The 18938-nt window shown below is 50.5% G+C and overlaps 1 protein-coding gene across 1 annotated transcript in view; it reads right to left on the bottom strand.

Moving 5' to 3' along the window:
• LGR6 (leucine rich repeat containing G protein-coupled receptor 6) overlaps positions 1-11367 on the bottom strand; it is a 99181-nt gene extending 87814 nt beyond the window's left edge. The window contains exons 1-2 of the mRNA XM_053998420.1: positions 11302-11367; positions 143-214 (exon numbers count right to left, since the gene is read on the bottom strand). Of these exons, the coding sequence (XP_053854395.1) occupies positions 143-214; positions 11302-11363 (134 nt within the window). The 5' untranslated portion in view covers positions 11364-11367. The remainder of the gene's footprint in view (positions 1-142; positions 215-11301) is intronic.
• Positions 11368-18938: the final 7571 nt, after the last annotated feature.

The following is an 18938-nucleotide window of genomic DNA, read 5'->3' on the forward strand; positions in this document are numbered from 1 at the left end:
CAGGCTGGGTTTAACATCTCACCCCACACCTTGAAGTTTCCATCCCCTTGGGACGGCTGCAAGTTCCTGCTCATGGCCAGTGCCAGGGGCTGCGGAGAGGCAGGGACAGGGATTGCTCTGCAGAGAGGAGCAAGTTACTTACAGAATCTTCAGGCTGTAGAGGCCAGAGAAAGCTTCCCCTGGGATCCTGGAGATCTGGTTTCCAGAGAGGCGTCTGCAGTGAAAAGAAGAGCCAGTCAGTCATGTGTCAACATCCCTGTGATGACAGTCCCCTGTCTGCAGGGGCTTAACAACTCGTCCATCCTGCCACTGTCCCCTGCAGAGGAGGCTGCAGCACCTGCAAGCTGAGCCACCATCCTGAGCTCGGGCAGCCTCTGCAATCATCCCCTCGCCCAGCCCGAGGAACAGGCAAAGAACATCACAGCTCCTGCCAGACCTGAACCCAGCATTTTCAGCACCCAGAGATGGCTTCGAGCCATTTCCCGGATAGACACAGAGGTCCCCAGCACAGAAATCACAGCACAGGTAGGGACCAGCCTGCAGAGCCTGCTTTGTGCCAGGCCTTGGCAGAGAGAGTGGAGCAGGGGAGAGCTGCTTCTGCTCATGGGAGGACTGTCCCTAAAGCCTGGCTGATGAATGAGGACCAAGGGATGGGAGAGGAAGATGAAGCAAAGGGCAGTATCACAATGGAAAATGGGACATATCTGGGACATAGAGCAAAGAGCAGGGGAGAACATTCAGAACTTACTGAAAGAATTTATTGAAGGAAACCTGTGGGATTTGCCATTGTACAGCATCACCTGATCTTAGAACTCAAAATTTAACAAAGCCCAGAGCAGGCTGGGGAATTAAAAAGCATTTGCACTTTTCACTCACATTAGAAGCTGCATCACTGTTATCATTAGGACTGTGATGGGGGCATGGGGTTGAGCCAGGACTGAAGTCCAGGACTCCTGAATCTAGGCTTGACCTAGAGAAGAGGTGACTTTTCTCTTTCTCCTCCTGTTTCACCATGAGGACAAACATGGATGAAGTCCCAGCACCCATCAGCAGGAAATCATAAAGACAGGTTCAACATCCTGATTAAGACCCTAAATTGCTACCAAAATTGGGCAAGAAACTTGTCTGCTTGACTTGGAGAGGAATATTGCATCTCCAAAACAGAGACAGTGAATGTAATTTGTGACCAGGCTCATCTTCACTCTCACAGAAAATCCAAACCAGGCCCATGAGGTTGGGCACAGATGCTGGAGAAGGTATTATTTAAACTTTGACAAAGCTTGTTTCTTTTTAGGCATTTTGCTGGGGAAGGAGACAGGTGTGGAGGCTGAGCAGTGCAATCCTGGCTGGAAGCAGAGTGCAGGGGAACCAGGGCTCTGCAGAGGTCACCGAGGGGACCAAGGTGTTTTGGGCAGCCACGCTCACCTGCGGCAGAGCCAGCGTGTGTGGGTGCCTCTCCCCTCGGGAATCTGGAGAAAATGGTTCCCATAATTAGGCCTCTGACAGCATAAACAGCACAGGGTCGTCTCTTCAGTGTGCCTGAGCAGGTTGCAACCTGCCTCCTGCAGCACATGATCTGCCTGGCAGGCTGGGCTATTTGTCACTTAGGGGCTGTGATTTGGGGTAATTGCTCCTTTTGATTGCTGATTTCCACATGGGAGGGAGTGTTGTCCGGGAGGCTGGAGTGCTTGCCTGGAGGGGAGGTGTTCCTGCACGGCATCCTCAGCCTGCTCCCTGCATCCTCCTACCTGGCTCTGCCTGTCCTCACCTCCCCACAGCTCCGGGCTGCCGGCAGCTCACACCTACTCCGGGCTAAATGTGCCTTTTCTGGCAGCTCCGTGCCTCTCTGTTCACTTTCCTGGGTGTGTTTGAGTGTTTGCCAGGTCCCTAAATGGATCTGGGATCTCCAGGATTAGCAGGAGAGGAATGTGAAGCTTAAATGGAGCCCGAGCTGGGGCTGCTGGCCTCAGCAGGGTGGTGGGGAGCCCCAGATGCTGGTGGGACACATGCAGAGCCAGCCTGTGGCATCTCAGCACTGTGGGTAACACAGAACATAAGTGGGAGATAACTCTGTGGTAGATGCCCTGGTTTCACTGGGTCCTGTCTCAGGTGAATTTGGAGGCCCAAACATCCCCCAGATAAGGCCCCATGCCTCGCTGTTGCTGCAAATGTTTCTGTCCTTGGCCATGTTGCACCAAACTGTGCCTTGTCACTGGCTCACCTCTGGGCTCTGGCTCTTCTCTCCACACCTTTACCTCCTCCCTGCCACTGAGGCAGCCCAGCTCCTCCCCCCAGGGTGAGGGGTCCATGCCAAGCCAAGAGCAGGCACAAAGGGAAGCCCCAACCACAACCTCTTCTCTGAACTCTCCTCCCAAGGCAGCTGACAGTGCCATTGAGGTCCAAGATGGGCTCTGTCCACTTCTGTGCAGGGACTGCGAGGTGGGACATGTCTGTGTTTGTGCACACAGGCTGAGTTTTCACTTTCCTAGAGGGCTGCATGGCTGGGGCGTGCACACAGGGTCTGGAGGTGTGGGGTTTGGAGGTCTGCTAGACCTCCCAGGACAGGTGCTGCACGATGCTGGGGGTGGTAGCCAGGTGTTCCAGGCAGAGGAGCATGGCTGTGCCACCTGTCCGAGAGCAGATCAGGAATGGGTGAGCCTTTTGGGGTGTCCTGTCAAGGGTGACCACTGGAAACATGTCATAGAGACTCAGAACAGTTTGAGTTGGAAGGGACCTTAAAGCTCATCTCATTCCACTCCCTGCCATGGACAGGGACACCTTTCACCAGACCAGGTTGCTCTAAGCCCCATCTAGCCTGGACTCAGACACTTCCAGGCATCTAAGGGCAGCCACAGCTTCTCTGGGCACCCTGTGCCAGGGCCTCCCCACCCTCACAGGGAACAATTCCTTCCCAATATCCCATCTCACCCTGCCCTCTGGCAGTGGGAAGCCATTCCCCCTTGTTCTGTCCCTCCAGGCCCTTGTCCAAAGTCTTGGCACTTGGAGCCCCTTTAGGTCCTGGAAGGGGTTCTGAGGTCTCCCTGGAGCCTTTTCTTCTCCAGGTGAACACCCCCAGCTCTCCCAGCCTGGCTCCAGAGCAGAGGGGCTCCAGTTCTTGGAGCATCTTCCTGACCATCCTTTGCTTTCATGCCATCAACTCCTGTCCCAGTTCATGTAAGAGACCCAAGTCATAAAAGTCTTCCTGTGTGTGACCCTTCCTCTGTCCATGGTCACTTGGCAGTCTTCCAAGTGCTTGGTTCCCTCTGTCCCTCTCATTCAAACCCTCCAGAAATTCCCCTGCTTGGCAGACAGGCATGCATTGAATATATCTGCAAAATAGAGATTCCACAGGAAATGCAGCTAAATGGTTCTTTCCTCTCCATTTAAAATGGAACAATAACATTTGAAGTGATGCTGCCAGTGTGACATCCCCTGAGACAGCTCTAATTTACTCCTTCTGTGGAGGAGGCTTGGGCAAATAACCCCACCGAGAAGGACAAAAAGGCACTGTCTTTGCCCTAAGCACAGGGAACAGGAGCTATTCTTGCAGGGCTGAAATTCTGGTCCTCAGCTCTGCTCAGGGCTGAGCTCTGCTCAGGGCTCTTTTTAGGACAGACTTGATTCGGTGCTATGTCCTGCTCTCCTGAAGTTTACTCTGTGACATAGGGTTGTGAGAAAGAGAAAGCTCTGGATTTAAAGTGGTTGATAGAAGAAGGAGAGAAGGGGCAGGTAGAAGGGGAGGGTGACAGCTGGATATGGCTGGCTTGCTTCAGAAAGCTCGTGGTGGATTTTAGATTCTGCCACCCCCCCCCCCCCCCCCCCGCCCCTTCCACCACTCCCATGATTTCTGGGAACATTCCTCCAGGCTTTGATCTGCATTCCCAATACACTCCAAGTTGGAACAAACTCATGGTTTACTACTGTATGGTTGCTGCTATTCAGTTACCACAGGCTCAACCCTCCTGTATCCTGGGCTTCTTGGTCATGCTACAACTTCCATGGCATGCCCGAAGGCTGTGCTGGGCAAGATCGCTCATGTCAGGTGCTCAGGCAGCTCGGTGATGCTCTTATCACTCACATTAGGAGGCAGGAACGTTGCCCATTGGCAGGACAGGACAAACATGTGTGTCCATATCCCAGTGAAATTCTCCCCTTGCCAAACTTTTATTGAGCACGTCGGCCGCCCCTTTGATCTCCTGCTCGGGTTGGTTTCTCAAGCACTCACCCTCGCGAGGCAGTGAGCCCAGACACTCCATGCTCTTGCCTAAACGGTGTCATCACGCCAAGCCTGGGCCTTCCCCTGGCCACACAGGGGACCACAGGCCCCGTGTCATGCCTGAGTTTGTTCTTGTGCTGGTGCAAAGCAGGAATGAAGCCAATTAAATTGACAAGTGAAAACATGGTGCATTTGAGAAAAGGGCCAGGCCTGGACTCTTCCTTCTCACACAGGAATCTGCAGCTGGTCCTAGTTTGGTATCTCCTGAAGATGCCTCTAATGTGGTCTTTGCTGTCTCACTCCATCCCTGAGGAGAAGACTGTGCCTGTTTCCAGCCCTGCTCGCTGTACCCCCCTCGAATGCCTGTTCCAACTCGATAGATTGATCGCATTTGTTCTTTTGTTTATGGTCCTCGAGCCAGTTTTCAACCCACATGAATGCTCATATGCAAGCCAGTTTGGATTCATCTGCCAAGTAATATTAGTAAGATACAGCTCCTTAATGAACAGGACACTGAACACCTTCACTCTATCTCTTTATATTATAAACTGCAAAGGTTTTCTGTTTGTTCCCTCCAAACCTTCAGAGCAGTTTTCACTTTTGACTCTCTTCTACTTTTGGTGCCTCACTTGGGGTACCTCAGAACATAGTTAGTCATATGGAAAGCAGTTTTCAGGAAAACTGGAGCCAGCTATCCCAACTAGCAAGGATTTTTCAGTTGCTGAACACTCTCCTTGGTCTAAATGGAGTAGAAATAGAATGGAAATCTCTAAATTTTCAACACATTTTGAATTTGATTCAGGCAGCTGCAATATCTTGGCCTCATTTGTCAATGTTCATGATAGACAACCCCTTAGAAGCCCTTCTCTCCTGTCCTCACCTGCACCTTAGCCAGTGCTAAGGACAGCCCTCACACCACGCACAGGGATGAGCTTTGGAAGGCTTCGTCAGGGGAATTATCCTTTAACTCTTTCTGTGCTTTTGCTCACCCACTGAATTGATGAGCAAACCATCCTCTGCCAAGGACTGGTGCCAGCCAGGGGGACAGAAGGTCCTGGATCAACCAGAGCTGGTCTCCTTTTTGCCAACAAGTTGTATCCTGGTGCCTTCTCTGCACAGGACCTGTGCAGAATCCTGGGGGAGCCACAGAGGCCAAGAATTCAGAGCTGCAGCTCTTTAGCTACAGCCACCTGGAAATGGAGGGCTGTGCCAGGCAACTACCAAGGGAGCAGTGATTCTGCCTCCAAATCTCAGCATGGCCAAACAAGGTCACGGCCCTGCAAACATTTATGTCTCCATAAGAGACCTGTCCAGCCTGATGTGTCATGGAAACCCACCAAAGCTGCTGTCTCAGGAATTCCCTACTTCAGACATGTTACTGCACTGCTCCAGAAACAGCTTCTCACAGTGCCAGGATGTGTGAGCATTGCTCAGAAATGCCAGCCCTCCTGCCACGGAGGAGCTGTCACTCCCAAAGGAGCCGTGCCCCACTGCCAGCATCACTACAGTGCTGCCTCCTCCAAGAGAGACATTGCCTTGGAGTGAGAGCCTGTGCTGCACAACCCCCCAGAGTGGGTGTTCCAGATGCCTGGAAGCTGATGAGGGAGTGGGGGTGCTCTAACCACAGGCAAGGGCAGCCAAGAACAGCGCTGGTGCCCAATAAGCTGGGATGGCTCCATTGGACCCACATGGGAAGGGCAGTGAGAAGGGGGTTCCCTCACAGGTGCAAGGCAGGAGAAGAGGGTTGCTGCATTCACATTCCCAGCACGCATGCCTGCATTTTATTTCATTTTGCTTTTGTGCTATTTCTTGGTCCCCCAGGCTGGCAGAGAAGGCGACAGCGGGTCCTGAGCGTGCGGTGCTGAGCCTGCCGCGCTGCACTCCCCGTGACGGTGAGTCCCTCTGCCCTCGGGGCCCGAGCAGAGGCAGGTGAAAGAGCCAGTGGCTGGGAAGGGGTCTGATCTTGCCGCTGTGCCCCGAAGCAAGAGGTGAATGGCAATGAACACCTGCCTTTGGCTGCAGTTTCTCTTCTTGGCACCGAGCGCTCGTGCTTGGATTCAAAGCGCGGTAACAAAGCCCTTGCCGGCGAACACATTTCAACATGTTATTATTCCCAGGCCGGCTTTCAAGATCTCTTTCTATTCCTTCTGTACTGATTGCTCTTGTTTCTCTTGGCTCCCAGCTCTGGCTTTTCAGGCTTCATTAACTGGAATTTATTAGCAACTTTAAACAATCTTCCTGCTGCCAAAAAGAGAGAAAGAAAAGAAGAAGGGGAAAAAAAGGAAAGAAACAAAGAGGAGACATACTAAACTCTGGGCTGCTCCCTGCCTGTGTGAGGCCCAGCTCTGAACACCTCTATCTGTGCAGGTTTTCTTTGGAGGGAAAGTCTGGTGAGTGCCTGGGCTGGGACCATGCCTGCTCGTGCAGCCTCTCCTGTCTCTGGAGGTGGAGGCTGGGGGCCAGAGGGGAGCACAGCCTGGTGCATGGCCACAGAGAGCCCCTCTCCCATTGCCTCTTCAAAGGCAGCTGAGTCTGGAGAATCTGGTCTCTGGGTATCCCCTGAGCATGAGAACTAATTGCAGTCACAACAGCCTCCTGAGCAGCTCTCAGTAAAAACACATGGCCCACAGGGCCCACCTGAGGGCCTGCTCTCATTGCTGGACCATGAAGCACTGGCAGTGAAAAGAACTTTACCCAGACCACACAGGGAGTGAGCTGGAGTGGTCCCTGTACCCTCAGCTGTGCTCTAACCACAGCATCCCCTCTGATCCCATGGGGACATGTTTGGTGTCCAGAGCAGAGAGGAGCCAGTCTAGAAATGCCCTGTGGGACACAGCCTGGCTGGGTGTCACGGGTGGCTTGGGTGATGGCTCTGCTGTCCTCAGGACCCTCACGTGCCACCCTGCTCTGGTTTTTTCCTCACAGGCCTCCACCCAGTGCGGGTGTGTGCAGAGGACTAATGTGCTCAGGGCTCAAGTGGGCCCAGCAATGTGGATTTGCAGGGCTCCACAGCAGTGAAACCTGGCACGTTTGTCCTCGTGGTGCATGGGACACATGTGCTTCATCCACCCATTTTTGCAACTGTCTTCCCCGTTCCCATTATTCCTTTTCCTCAGCTGAATCCCAGCTCCATGCACAAGCTCAGCCATGAGTCCAGCTGATCTCTGACTTCTGTGAAACTTCACTTTCATGAGGAGCCTGGGGTGATGCTAAAATAGAGGAACAGAAGGAGGAGAAGTGGTGAAAGGTGTGAAACACCAGCTCTCCTCCACGAGACCCTGGGCTACTGGGGCTAAATCTAAGGAGAGAGTAGAAAGAATCAGAGAATCATGGGTGAGAGCAGGAGGGGAGAACCATGAGGAGGAGCTAGAGAACCTGGGCTTTCTCTAACTGTTGAAGAAGATAAGGGATCAAGAACAAGGGGTGTCAAGAGTTCCTGGGATGTTTCTGAACATTAGATAATTTCATAGAATCTTGAAAAGGAGCTTTGAAAATCTGGGTTGAAATTGGCAATTTTTTTCCTGAGGAACTTTTGATTTTTTTTTCGTAAGGTTCAAGCACCAAAGGTATCTTTGGCAATAAAGGAAATATAATTTGAAATTCCAGTTTCTTTTAGGGCTTTACCCAAAGTAAAAGACTAAATGCTAAGAAGTAACATGAAGATGAAACAATTTTTTCTCTCTCAGGTTAAAAGAAATTTCTCGGGTTGACCAAAGCCCCAGAACATCAGTTTTGGTTCACCTTGAACTGAATTTTGTAAATTTTGTCTTCAATTGCTCCAGCCTATTACTCACCTGGTTTATCCAGCAGGTAATAGGGAACTTAAGACTGTAGATATTGAATGATTAGAGAGCATCCAAAGGAGGGCAGTGAAGGTGCTGAAGGGCCTTGAGGAGAAGTGTGTGAGGAGCAGCTGGGGGCACTTGTTCTGTTCAGCCCCCAGAGAGGAGGACGAGTGGCAGGCACTGATCTCTCTGTGACCAGTGACAGGACGCAGGGGATTGGCCTGATACTGTGTCAGGGGAGGGAATTGGCCTGACAGAGTTAAAAAAGCATTTGGACAGCATGCTTGGGACCAAGCTGTGACTCTTGGGGATGGTGCTGTATAGGGCTGGGAGCTGGACTTGAGGATCTTTGTGGGTCCCTTCCAACTCAGACTATTCTGTGACTTTGTGACTCTGTGTAGAAGGCAGACTGGGGCCATAATGCCACCTAAAATCCCTGGGGATGAGAAACCTGCTGAAGGCTTTCCATCTAACTGAAGACAGGCACTTGCAGCCAGGATGAGCTGCAGCAGAGCCCTCTTCATTGTCAGTACTTCCCTGCTGGAGGGGTACAGGCAGGAGGGCAGGCAGGCAGGTCTCCCTCCTGCCCAGGAGACACTGCCACTGGGATAGCTGGGTTTGGGATAGCTGGGTTTGGAATAGCTGGGTTTGGGATAGCTGGGTTTGGGATAGCTGGGTTTGGAATAGCTGGGTTTGGAATAGCTGGGTTTGGGATAGCTGGGTTTGGGATAGCTGGGTTTGGGATAGCTGGGTTTGGAATAGCTGGGTTTGGGATAGCTGGGTTTGGGATAGCTGGGTTTGGGATAGCTGGGCTGTCCCTCACTGCTCAGCAGGGGTTTCTGCTCTTCACTCACTTGGCATGTCCCAGCACAGGCAGCTCTGCCATGGGGAGGAAGACAAAGGGCTTGGTCTCGTGTGCGTGTCACCCTGGCAGCCACTGGGAATGTGTCCCAGGCAGATGAAATCAGCAGAGATCTGAGCTGTGAAACCTGAACAAACTTCCCTTGAGGATGTCTAAACAAGCAGGATTTGTTTGCTTGATTCTTATGCGTGTCCTGGCACAGAGGGTGATCCCAGCCTGAATGTCATGGTCCTGATGTAATGTGGGATGAAAATTTGGTGAAGATATAAATGAAAAGAGCAAGGGAAATGCCAGGCAAGTTGCACTATTGGTCAATGACAGCCCTATGAATGCTGTACAAACTGTCCCTGTCTAGCTGTTGTTGTTGAATCACTTTTAATTTGCCATAATATACAAAATCCTTCCTTGCTTGATTTCATATAAATTACTTGATTTCCATAAATAGGAATACTATCTTACTGCTATCAAATTCAAGCAGGCACTTTGCTATGCACAGGTATATGATGCTGCAGTTTGCATTTTTTCTCCTAACTGTGATGTTAGTCCTTTCCAAAGGGGGGCTTGTGACACACTGAACCTCCAGTAAAATGTTATCTAACAACTTCCAATTATTTTTTCAGACTTTCCTCTTTAAATTTTTCCCCTTTGCCTGTTTCATTCATAATTATTTTTGGCTGTGGGAAGCTGGCTCTTTTGGAACCTATGAATATTTATTCGTTGCTGGTTGAGGCTGCTCTGTTTGTACATGACGTAATCAGGACACGGTTGCTTGCAGCAAGACAACTGCTAATTGTACCCAGCAGAGTGTGGTCTGTGTGTGTGAAGAGCTTCAGCACCCACAGTGAAGGTGCTGGGTGCCCACACTTCGACATGGATGTTGATAAAATGAAAGGAGAAGGGCTGCAAGATGGGTGCAAAGTGCTGAAGAGCCTCCCTTCTGTGGGCAGCTCTGGCTCCAAAGCCAAAACGGGATCAAAAATGCCTCCTTGTCAGCCTGTAAATGCCTGCTTGGGGGGGGGGGCGGGGCTTGGGTGGCTGGGGTCCTTACAACTCCAATGAATTTGAAATACAGACAGATTTCAAATTCAAACCAGTTTGGATTCATTTGCCAAGTAATATTAGTAAGATATAGCTCCTTAATGAACAGGACACTGAACATCTTTACTCCATCTCTTTATATTATAAACTGCAAACTGTTTATATTATAAACTACAAGACCATTTGAAGTAAAAACCTGTAATATAAAATCACAGAATCTTGCAATGATCTGGATTTGGAGGGACCTTAAAGATCATCTCATTCCACCCCTGCCATGATCAGGGACACCTTGCACTAACCCAAGCTGCTCCAAGCCCTGTCCAACCTGGCCCTGGACACTTCCAGGGATCCAGGGGCAGCCACAGGTTCTCTGGGCACCCTGTACCAGGGCCTGCCCACCCTCACAGGTGTTAGGGTGATGTCTGCCATTCTGACATTTTGGAAAATACCATTTATGAAATGCCGGTGTTGTGCCTTGTGGTGGCAGCAAGATCTGATTCAGAGAAGTGAAAGTGTTTCATTTAGGCAGATTAAGTTGCAGTAACTGTTATATACACAGTAAGTTTACAACACACATCAAATGAAGCATTAATATTAGCATTTCATGAATGCAATAACAGCGTTTTGAAGAAATTGTGTTTTCCAACAGAAGCTGTTGTGTTGAAAGTACCAACGGCATGAGAATAACACCTGGAGGTATTTCTCATGGTCAAGAGGAGTAAGACCATACAGGTGCAATTTACTCATGCAGAAATGGTCAACCTCAACATTCTGCCCCCTGGGCTCCCATTTTTGGGGCTCACAAAGGATTCCAGTGGTTTCTTGTGCTGCTGGTTAATTTTCACACTTTCAGAAGTAGGGCCACTCCTTCACTGACACACAGCCACATGCTGATCCCCAGGACTGAGATTGCTGCTGTGTCTGAGTGTGTCTGCTCAGACCTCAGTGCACACTGGTGCGTGGTGGGACACCTCAGCCTCTGGGGAGAACTTTTGGGACTTCAGTTGTGCAGGGTGGGTTCCACCTGGCCGGCGAAGCGCCAGGGGTTAATGTATCTCTGGGCTGCAGGAGGCTGTGAGGGGGACCCTGTCTGATGAAGGGTGAGTGAAGCTCTCTGTTTGCTGGCTCTGCTCCAGGGTGCAGGGTTGATTTTTGAATGAGAGATTAGGTCCTCTTTTATTTTGGCTTTTGGCACACGCACCACCTCAGCCTGCAAGTGACGACCTCAGTGAAACCCCTAAGCTGGAGCAGCAAATAAACCCTGTCCCAGCACGCAGTGTCTTTCCACCTCAGCCTGCAGCTGCAGGAACAGCACTGGAAGGTGTGGCTGGTGCTAGAGGACCCTGTGCAGTATCCCCCAGCACCCCCAGCATCCCTGCCCGTCACCACCCCGTACTCACAGCTCCTCCAGGAAGCGCAGGTGTCGGAGCGCGCTGGGCTGCAGCTGGCTGATGTTGTTCATGCTCAGGTCTCTGGCAGGAAGGAAAGACAGAGGTTTCTGATCAGTCACGAAGTGGTTTGCATAGAATGAACCTCAGTGCCAGGCTCTGTGGCCCCTCTCTGCTAAGTGGGAGGGTGAGAAGCCTCTGCAAACAGCATTTCAGCATTGACATCTGATCACAGCCCGCGCTCTGCCTGCAGAGGGATGGAGAGGAGTAGCCAGAGAGAGCTGGCTCCTTCAGGGTGGTCTGCCTGAGCTTCTCCAAGTTATGAAGCAAGTTAGGACATTTCCCAACAGCATAGGCATTCTTGCTGTCTCACAAGTTTTGGAGAGTGAACAGGAAGCCCCGTGACACTGGAATAGGACAGCATGTCCTTGGGCCCAAGAGCATCTCTGTCACCATGGCCATGCCAGCCCCCACAGGGAGATCTTCCAGTGTGTGGACAGACATCTGCTTTTGAGGAGACAGCAGCCCATGAGAGAAGGGGTCCATCCCACCGGACTGGCTTTCTCTACACTGTACAAACCAGAGAACCACACCAGGACTGAGTGGCAGAGGTTGGCTCAGTGGGTGACAAACTGAGGTCGGGAGGTGGAAGGAACCAGGCTGATTGTACTTGTCTCCCTCTGCCATCTCCAGCTAAAGGCTCATCTCCTCTGCCTGGGTTCCAATAGAGCCTCTGGAGGAGGCTGTGCTGGTAGCCAGAGGGTCCAGGGGGGTTCTGAAGCCCCCTGCACGTTACAGTCACCGTGAGCTGCCTGTGCAGAGCTCTCCCCATCTCAGGGTGTGACAGCAGCTGAGTCTGTCCCGAGTGATTCAATACACAAGCTGCTATTTGGAGAAAACAAGGATGTTTCAAGGCTGTTCTTGGAGTCTGATAGCTGCAACCCTGCCCTCATGAGCAGTTGCATGTGAAGAAACCCACGCTGCTCACCTCAGCCTAGACCAGGCTGTGTTCAGGTGAGCAAGGGAGCACTGACCTTTAAAGCTAAGAGGTAAGATTTTGGGAATTAGCTTTTTTAATTAATTTTTGAATTAAAAGCTGGTGTGGTTAAACTCAATGGGAATAGATGGGGCATATCCCCTAGTGAGCAAAGCAATGTGGCAGTGGCATCTGGACTGCTGGAGAGCCTCGTGGGAGGCAGAAGGGGCCGCTCTTTGTCACTGTGCACAGACAGGGCACAGCTTGGCTCCTCCCTGGACTGAACAGCACAGCCTGATGGGTGTGATGGGAAAATGAGGAGAAACAACAACAAAATAAAGGCAATTTATTTACCCTGTCCTTCTGTAAGCCTCACAGACTTGTGAGCCTGAGGAATGACGTTCCCTGTCCTCCCAGTGGCACTGGGAATGTCTTGGCATTGGGAGGAGGCTCATGCCAAGGACAAGGACAGAAACACAAAGGAGAAAAGCCCCCCCAGGAGAACCCAGCAACACAAGAGGGACCTCTCTGAGCTGTTCCACCTGCTCAGAGCACCTGAGATCTCACAGGTCACATAGCAAATTATCTGGAGCATCTCAGCTGGCTTTGGGCTCTGGCTAGGAAATTGCTTCACTGAAAAAGGAGTTCACTGAAAAATCTACTGAGCTGCCTTTGTATTCCTCAGTAAAGAAATGCTGGAGTTTTGCTGGTAAAGAGCAGAACACCTGGGGGGCATAGGCTTCTACATTTTGACCACTTTCCACAAAAAAACCCAAACCACCATGTTCTGACCAGATCTATTTGGCATTGGTGGAGGCAGGTGACACATCAGGAAGGTTGGAAATTGTTTTTGCATATTCTCTGGAGAGGTGTCCTGTGACAAAACCACGCACTTTCGTGAGCCCCTTTGAAAAATACTCCTGGAGAAGTTTACTTTTTCCTTTATAACTTTCTCTTCTCCAAAGAAGTAGTAGAAAACTCGCAAAAAAAATTATGAGAATTCAAAATTCTGTTTTCAGAATGAGTGCAAAATAAAATTATTGCCTGCACTGTTCTGTGTGCAATGCTTCATTCTGTATTTTGGTGATCCTGGAAGACAAGGGTTAAAATATTATTTTGTGCTGCTTCTATTTTTATTTTTAAACCCCCAAGGGCAGTTGCTACTTAGCACCCATTAAAACATCTTTTTTTCCCTACATCAAAGTGTCTCCTGTTTGTGTTGTAATTAATCTGTCTGATGTTTTGACATGTTGTGGAACAATGTGAAAATAATGAAAATAATGTAAAATGAAAGACTGTGAAAGAAAACACAGATCTGAAACATCCAAGATCTCCTTGAAACTGTGAGGTATATTCCTTAAGTTGCCTTCTGCTGGCAGAGTAGAGAATACCCCTTGCTTGCCACTTTCCAAGCCTCAGGGAACTGCCTTCCGTGTGCCCAGGTGCTCCCCAGGTGTGATGGGGACAGTTGGACACCTGGGTGGGTGGTGGCTGCAGGGATGTCCAGACTCATCAGTCTGGACTCATCAGGATGGGACTCATCAGTCCCAGACAGCAGCAGGGCTGTAGGGGGCTGAGGATATGGGAGGTCAAATATCTAGAATCCCAGATGGTTTGGGCAGGAAAGGACCTCCAAGCTCATCTCGTTCCACCCCCTGCCATGGCTGGGACACCTTCCACTCTCCCTGGTTTCTCCAAGCCCTGTCCAACCTGCCCTTGGACACTTCTTTCCCCCTGCCCTGATCCATACCGAAAAGGAACAAAATACACTGGTTTCTGAAACAAATCTTCCAAAAGGCAGAGGAGAGATGCCATTGTGCCATCACTCTGCAGCCTCACAGCTCCACAGCACGTGGCTTTTCTTTAAAAGCCCCCCTTCCCTCCCACCCTGCAGCCCTGGAGCTCCTGGCCACAGGCAGGTCTGGGACAAGGGGCTCTCCCCCACCATTTCTTTGGGCAGTGAAGAAAAGCCCAGCCTGTATTTTCAAGGTTGTTGCATAGAAAATATTTTGAGTAATTTTATTGAAAAGTCACTGATGTTTTGGCTGTTTGAACACTCTGGTGGTTTGCAGTCCTGCAGGACTCAAGTGTAATACATCTACACTGACAGCCCTGCAAAGGGCACCCCGAAAGGGCAAATCCTGGCAGTGGTTTCCAGCTGATGAACAGCAAGGCAAAGGTTCCAGGGACTCAGTTTTGCCATTAACTCTCCAGTGTGACATCCTGCAGGGACCCTCCAGAGCAGGGGACATCACACCCGACTTGGTGTGGTGGAATTCCTGGCCTGGCCGTGGTGTGAGGACAGCATGGAATGTGCAAGGACAAATGGTGTGAAGAAAGAACAAATTCCTCCAAGGGCTGGAAATAAACTTCCCAAGCACAGCCCTGGACCCGGTGATTTTTCTAGCCACAAAAGTACGAGATGTTTCTCCAGAGGCTGTCCATGCTTGTGTGAAAGCTGAGGCACAGGATTCTTGCCTGAAGTGTTGTGGGAGTAAATATTTGACTTATTACTCATTTAAAGATGTTGTTGACTTGTTGCTGTGTTTTCCCAAGCTCGTGATTTTCCTCTTAGTAAGGTTTCTTATGTTATGTACATCCCCAACACATGCAAGAGTGGAAATGCTTCCTGTCAGAGCAATCAGAGAAGCTGTTTATCTCTTCAAGTGTTTGGGGGTGGTTACTTCAGTCAGCCACATTCAGTCAATTTAAAAGGAACCCACGGTATTTGAACCTTGTTGGATTATTTTTCCTGCAGCATCTAGCAGAATAAATAGGGATCCATGGACAAATGAGTTGGGGGATCCTCTGACCTTTCTCAGCTGTGTCAGTGACCTTGGCTTTCCAAGCTAGGGCTCTCTTCTGAGTGATTGAGCATCCAGGGAACCCAAACAAGTGCTGGGTCACTATGTCTGTGCATGGCTCTTGTCATTTTCACTGGGGAAACCATTCCAAAAGTGAGGTCTGTACCAGAGCAGGCAGTACAGAAATGCACAAAGTATTCAAATTAAGTACCTTAAACTCTAAAGGAAATCAGAAAGGTAGGAAAAGAAATGGGGTGCTGCAGCTTCACCCAGGCTTGCAGTGTAGGACTTGCAGAGGAACTGTCCAGATTGTTGCCTTTGAGTTCATGATACCACTCAGCAGTGGTGCTCTGGGACAAGCCACCCCTCTCCTGTCCCAGAGCTCCCCTGTTCCTCCTTCCCTCTTCCTAGAGAGGCCTGTCTGTCCTCTCTACCAAATATCAAATAGAAGCAGGAATTCCTTTGCTGTCAAATCATCCTTCATGGCTGTGGTCTGGAATGCTGCCAGTAGAGTGAACTACTCTACTACTCCCAAAACTGAAACTCTGCTCTCGTATCACCCTGCTTACCCAAGAAGCAATGCCTTTTAATGCCTCTTGCATTAGGTGTAGAATGTACCTATGCTTTCAAATGGCACTGCACCAAAGCCATCATGGCTATAATTAGTGTGATTTAACTTTCCCCCCTTCCCCAACTAATTCTAAACATTTATCGTAAGCATTTCTAACTTGTACCTGCAGGAAAACTGAGACACAGTTCATGGAAACTGAGCTCATGTGATTCAGCCTCAGACCTTACAACTCCTCTGGCCCTCGAGGGGTTCCTTAAATTATTTGCTTTGATGTCACCTTCTTTCATGAACAACCTTTGATTATTCACTGATTAGCTGATCTTCCTTACAAAAAAATGAGGTGACACACACACACACACACACACCAACACACACACACACACACACACACACACACACACACACACACACACACAGTGCTGGGCTCCCTGCTGGGACTGCCTGCCACGCTCTCCACCCCTGCTCTGAGATGGGAAGCACAGAGTTGCAGCTCGGGGGTGACATGAGCTTTAAAGATCAAAGGGGTTTATCCTTGGCATCGCTGCTGGGGCAGGATGTGGTGTGTGCTCTGAGCCACGGAGCCATGGATGTCACTGTGGGGAGCGTGCAGCCCCTCTGGGAGGAGGCAGAGGAGGCGCCTGCAGGGCTTGGTGGACCTGCATGCTCTGGGCCAAAAGGGCAGGATTTTATGCTGCTCTAAGAGGGCTGCACAGGACACCCTGCAACCCTCGCCTGAGATAGGCCTGGGTGTTCCTCTAGGGACAGCAGGATTGATGCCTCTCACAAACCCAAGGCATCTAAAGCTGCCCACAAAACTGGGGGAAGGTGAGCCCTGCCCATGAGCCCCACAGCTCCTGAGGTGTGTCTTCCCAGGCACAAAGCAAAGTGCTTCCTCAGAGATGGGCTGCAATGGGAATTAATGCAAGAAAAAGCCAACAGGCCTAAAGCAACACAGGTTGAAGCCCCCCTAGAGCAGCACAACAGGATCAGGGCTGCTCAGCCAGGAGGGCTTGAAGGGGAAACTGCAGGGGTGGGGTTTATCTGAGGCCAAGCAGAGAGACCTCAGAGCCAGATGTGCATCTGTCGGTAAAAAATTGCACAGCTGGCAGAGATTCTCCTACAGAAAGAGCAACTCCTCCCTGTGGCTGGGAGAAGACATTCCCCAACCACCTCTGTCTGCTCCAAAGAGGCAGAAAGTCTGGTCCTTAGCTCCTTAGTCCCCTGAGGTGCTCTCCATGGGTCCCTCTGTCACTCAGCAGAGCAAAAAGCCTGTGTCTTCCTGCTCTTGCAGCTGCCTCCAGGAATTTTGTTCTGCAAGGTTTCTGCAAGCTCAGGTTGCTGTTCCTGAACCTTCACAGAGCCACAGTGGGGCACTCCATGGGCTTTGGGTTTCCCTGGTACCTCAGTGAAATCCAGGGCGTGCAGCTCCAGCTGGAAATGACGACAGACATGGCCCGAGTCACTGGACAAGGCTTTCAGTGTTTTGGGAAATGGACCTCTTGCTCTCTGTTTGTAAGGAGGCAAAGTCACCCCAAAGGGGGACAAATCTGACTGAGATCCTGGTTTGAGCCTACAGGAAGCTGCTAAGAATCTCGGATAGTGACTGTCTTCTCAGCCCCTAAATTGCTCTGCTATATGAATATGTTCATATTTTTCAAGATGTTCAGGATATTAATGTGTTCTCTTCCCAGCCCAGGCTCAGCCCAGCTCCTCTCACTTTTGGTGCTGAACATGTGGCTTCCTGGATCATAAAAACTCCTTCCTTACACTCAGGCAGGTGAACAGAAAACACAATTTCTGTGATTGTGAGGAGAAGCTAATGACCTGGTATCCTTTTGATTAATTAGTTGCACAATTACAGCATTAAGGCCTCCCAGTCCAGCATTTCTAGTGAAGCTGAACAGACCAGACCAAAATTCCCATCCCTATCCTGGAAAGGCCCAGCACTAGGCCTGTTCTTGTAAGAAATGAAACCCCCTGAAATCCCTGGGTGTTGAGCACTGCCTGTGCCTCTCTCCTGGCCACTCTCATTAGCATCCAGTAAAAATGCACAGCTATACCACCAGAAAAGAAGCCCAAAGGCAATAAATGATGGTTTCAGAAATACTTCAGATTATACTAGAGTGATTCATAAAGGTTCTCACTATCTCTTTTCCTCTTTATCTTGAAATCTCCAAGGTCACCACAAAATGCCTGAATTGCCTGGGGCAAAGCTGGGGCTGAGGATAGAATGGTACCTGGAGCCATAGAACCAGCTGAAATTCTTCCTAAAAGCCTGCAGGTTGAAAACTACACTAAAGGTAGTCTCCATAAAGAGAAGGAGAAAGGGAAGATAAAGAGATCAAAGCACCAAGAGCTCATTTACATCACACCATATCTGGAGGCACCAGCACTGCTTCAATCCCATATCACTGCAATGGGCAAGAGCAGAACGTGTTTCTACTCCCACCTCTCCACGTTTGAAAATAGATCAGTCATCTTAGATCATCCCCCATGTGTAGGCCCTATCCCAGATCTCCACAATATTTCAATAATAAAGTCTCAGCCAAGGCCAGTTTGCCAGGGTGAGATGAAGCCCGTCCCTGCACCAGAAGCTGGGTCTGTGCAGAGCACAGTGACCCTTGGCAAGTAAAGCTCTGCCACTCTGGCTGCTCCTCCTGCATCTCGTCCTGTTCCTGCCCTGGCTTTGCCCTGTGCCAGGTGCCCTCCAGCGTGGGAGCAGGAAGGGGCTGAGCAGGGCAGTGATGCCTTTCTGCCCCTGGGAATGGCTGGTGTGAGAACCAGAAGAAATCACTTCTAGAAACCCTCTGCCAGGTCAGGGCTGTCAGCAGATCCCACCCCAGGGCCCACAGGGGCTGCCAGGGGAAGGACAGAGGAGACAGGAGGGTGTGGGGTGCAAGCCCAGGGCAGGTGGAAGCTCAGGGCACTTGGCAGGACAGGCTGCAGCCAGATGGAGGAGAGAGGGACGAGAACAGCAGCCCCTGTGCCAGGGGCAGGAATGAGACTTGAATCAGAACGTAAGGGCACTCTTTCCAAATAGGCAAAATTGTGAATTTTGCACAGTGTGTCATAGAATCACAGAATCACCAAATATCCTGAGCTGGAAGGGGCCCACAAGGATGGAGTCAACTCCTGGCCCTGCACAGGATAGCCCCAAGGATCTTCCCATGTGCCTGAGAGTTGTCCAAATGCTCCTTGAACCCATGGAGATTTTTCTCCTGGGCTCTGTCTCCTGTCTGTAGCTGTCCTGGCTCCCAAGGAACACGACAGTCCCAGGGGAAAGCCCTTGTGCTGTGAG

The sequence above is a fragment of the Vidua macroura genome, chromosome 24, assembly GCF_024509145.1.
Source record: "Vidua macroura isolate BioBank_ID:100142 chromosome 24, ASM2450914v1, whole genome shotgun sequence".
Lineage (NCBI taxonomy): Eukaryota > Metazoa > Chordata > Aves > Passeriformes > Viduidae > Vidua > Vidua macroura.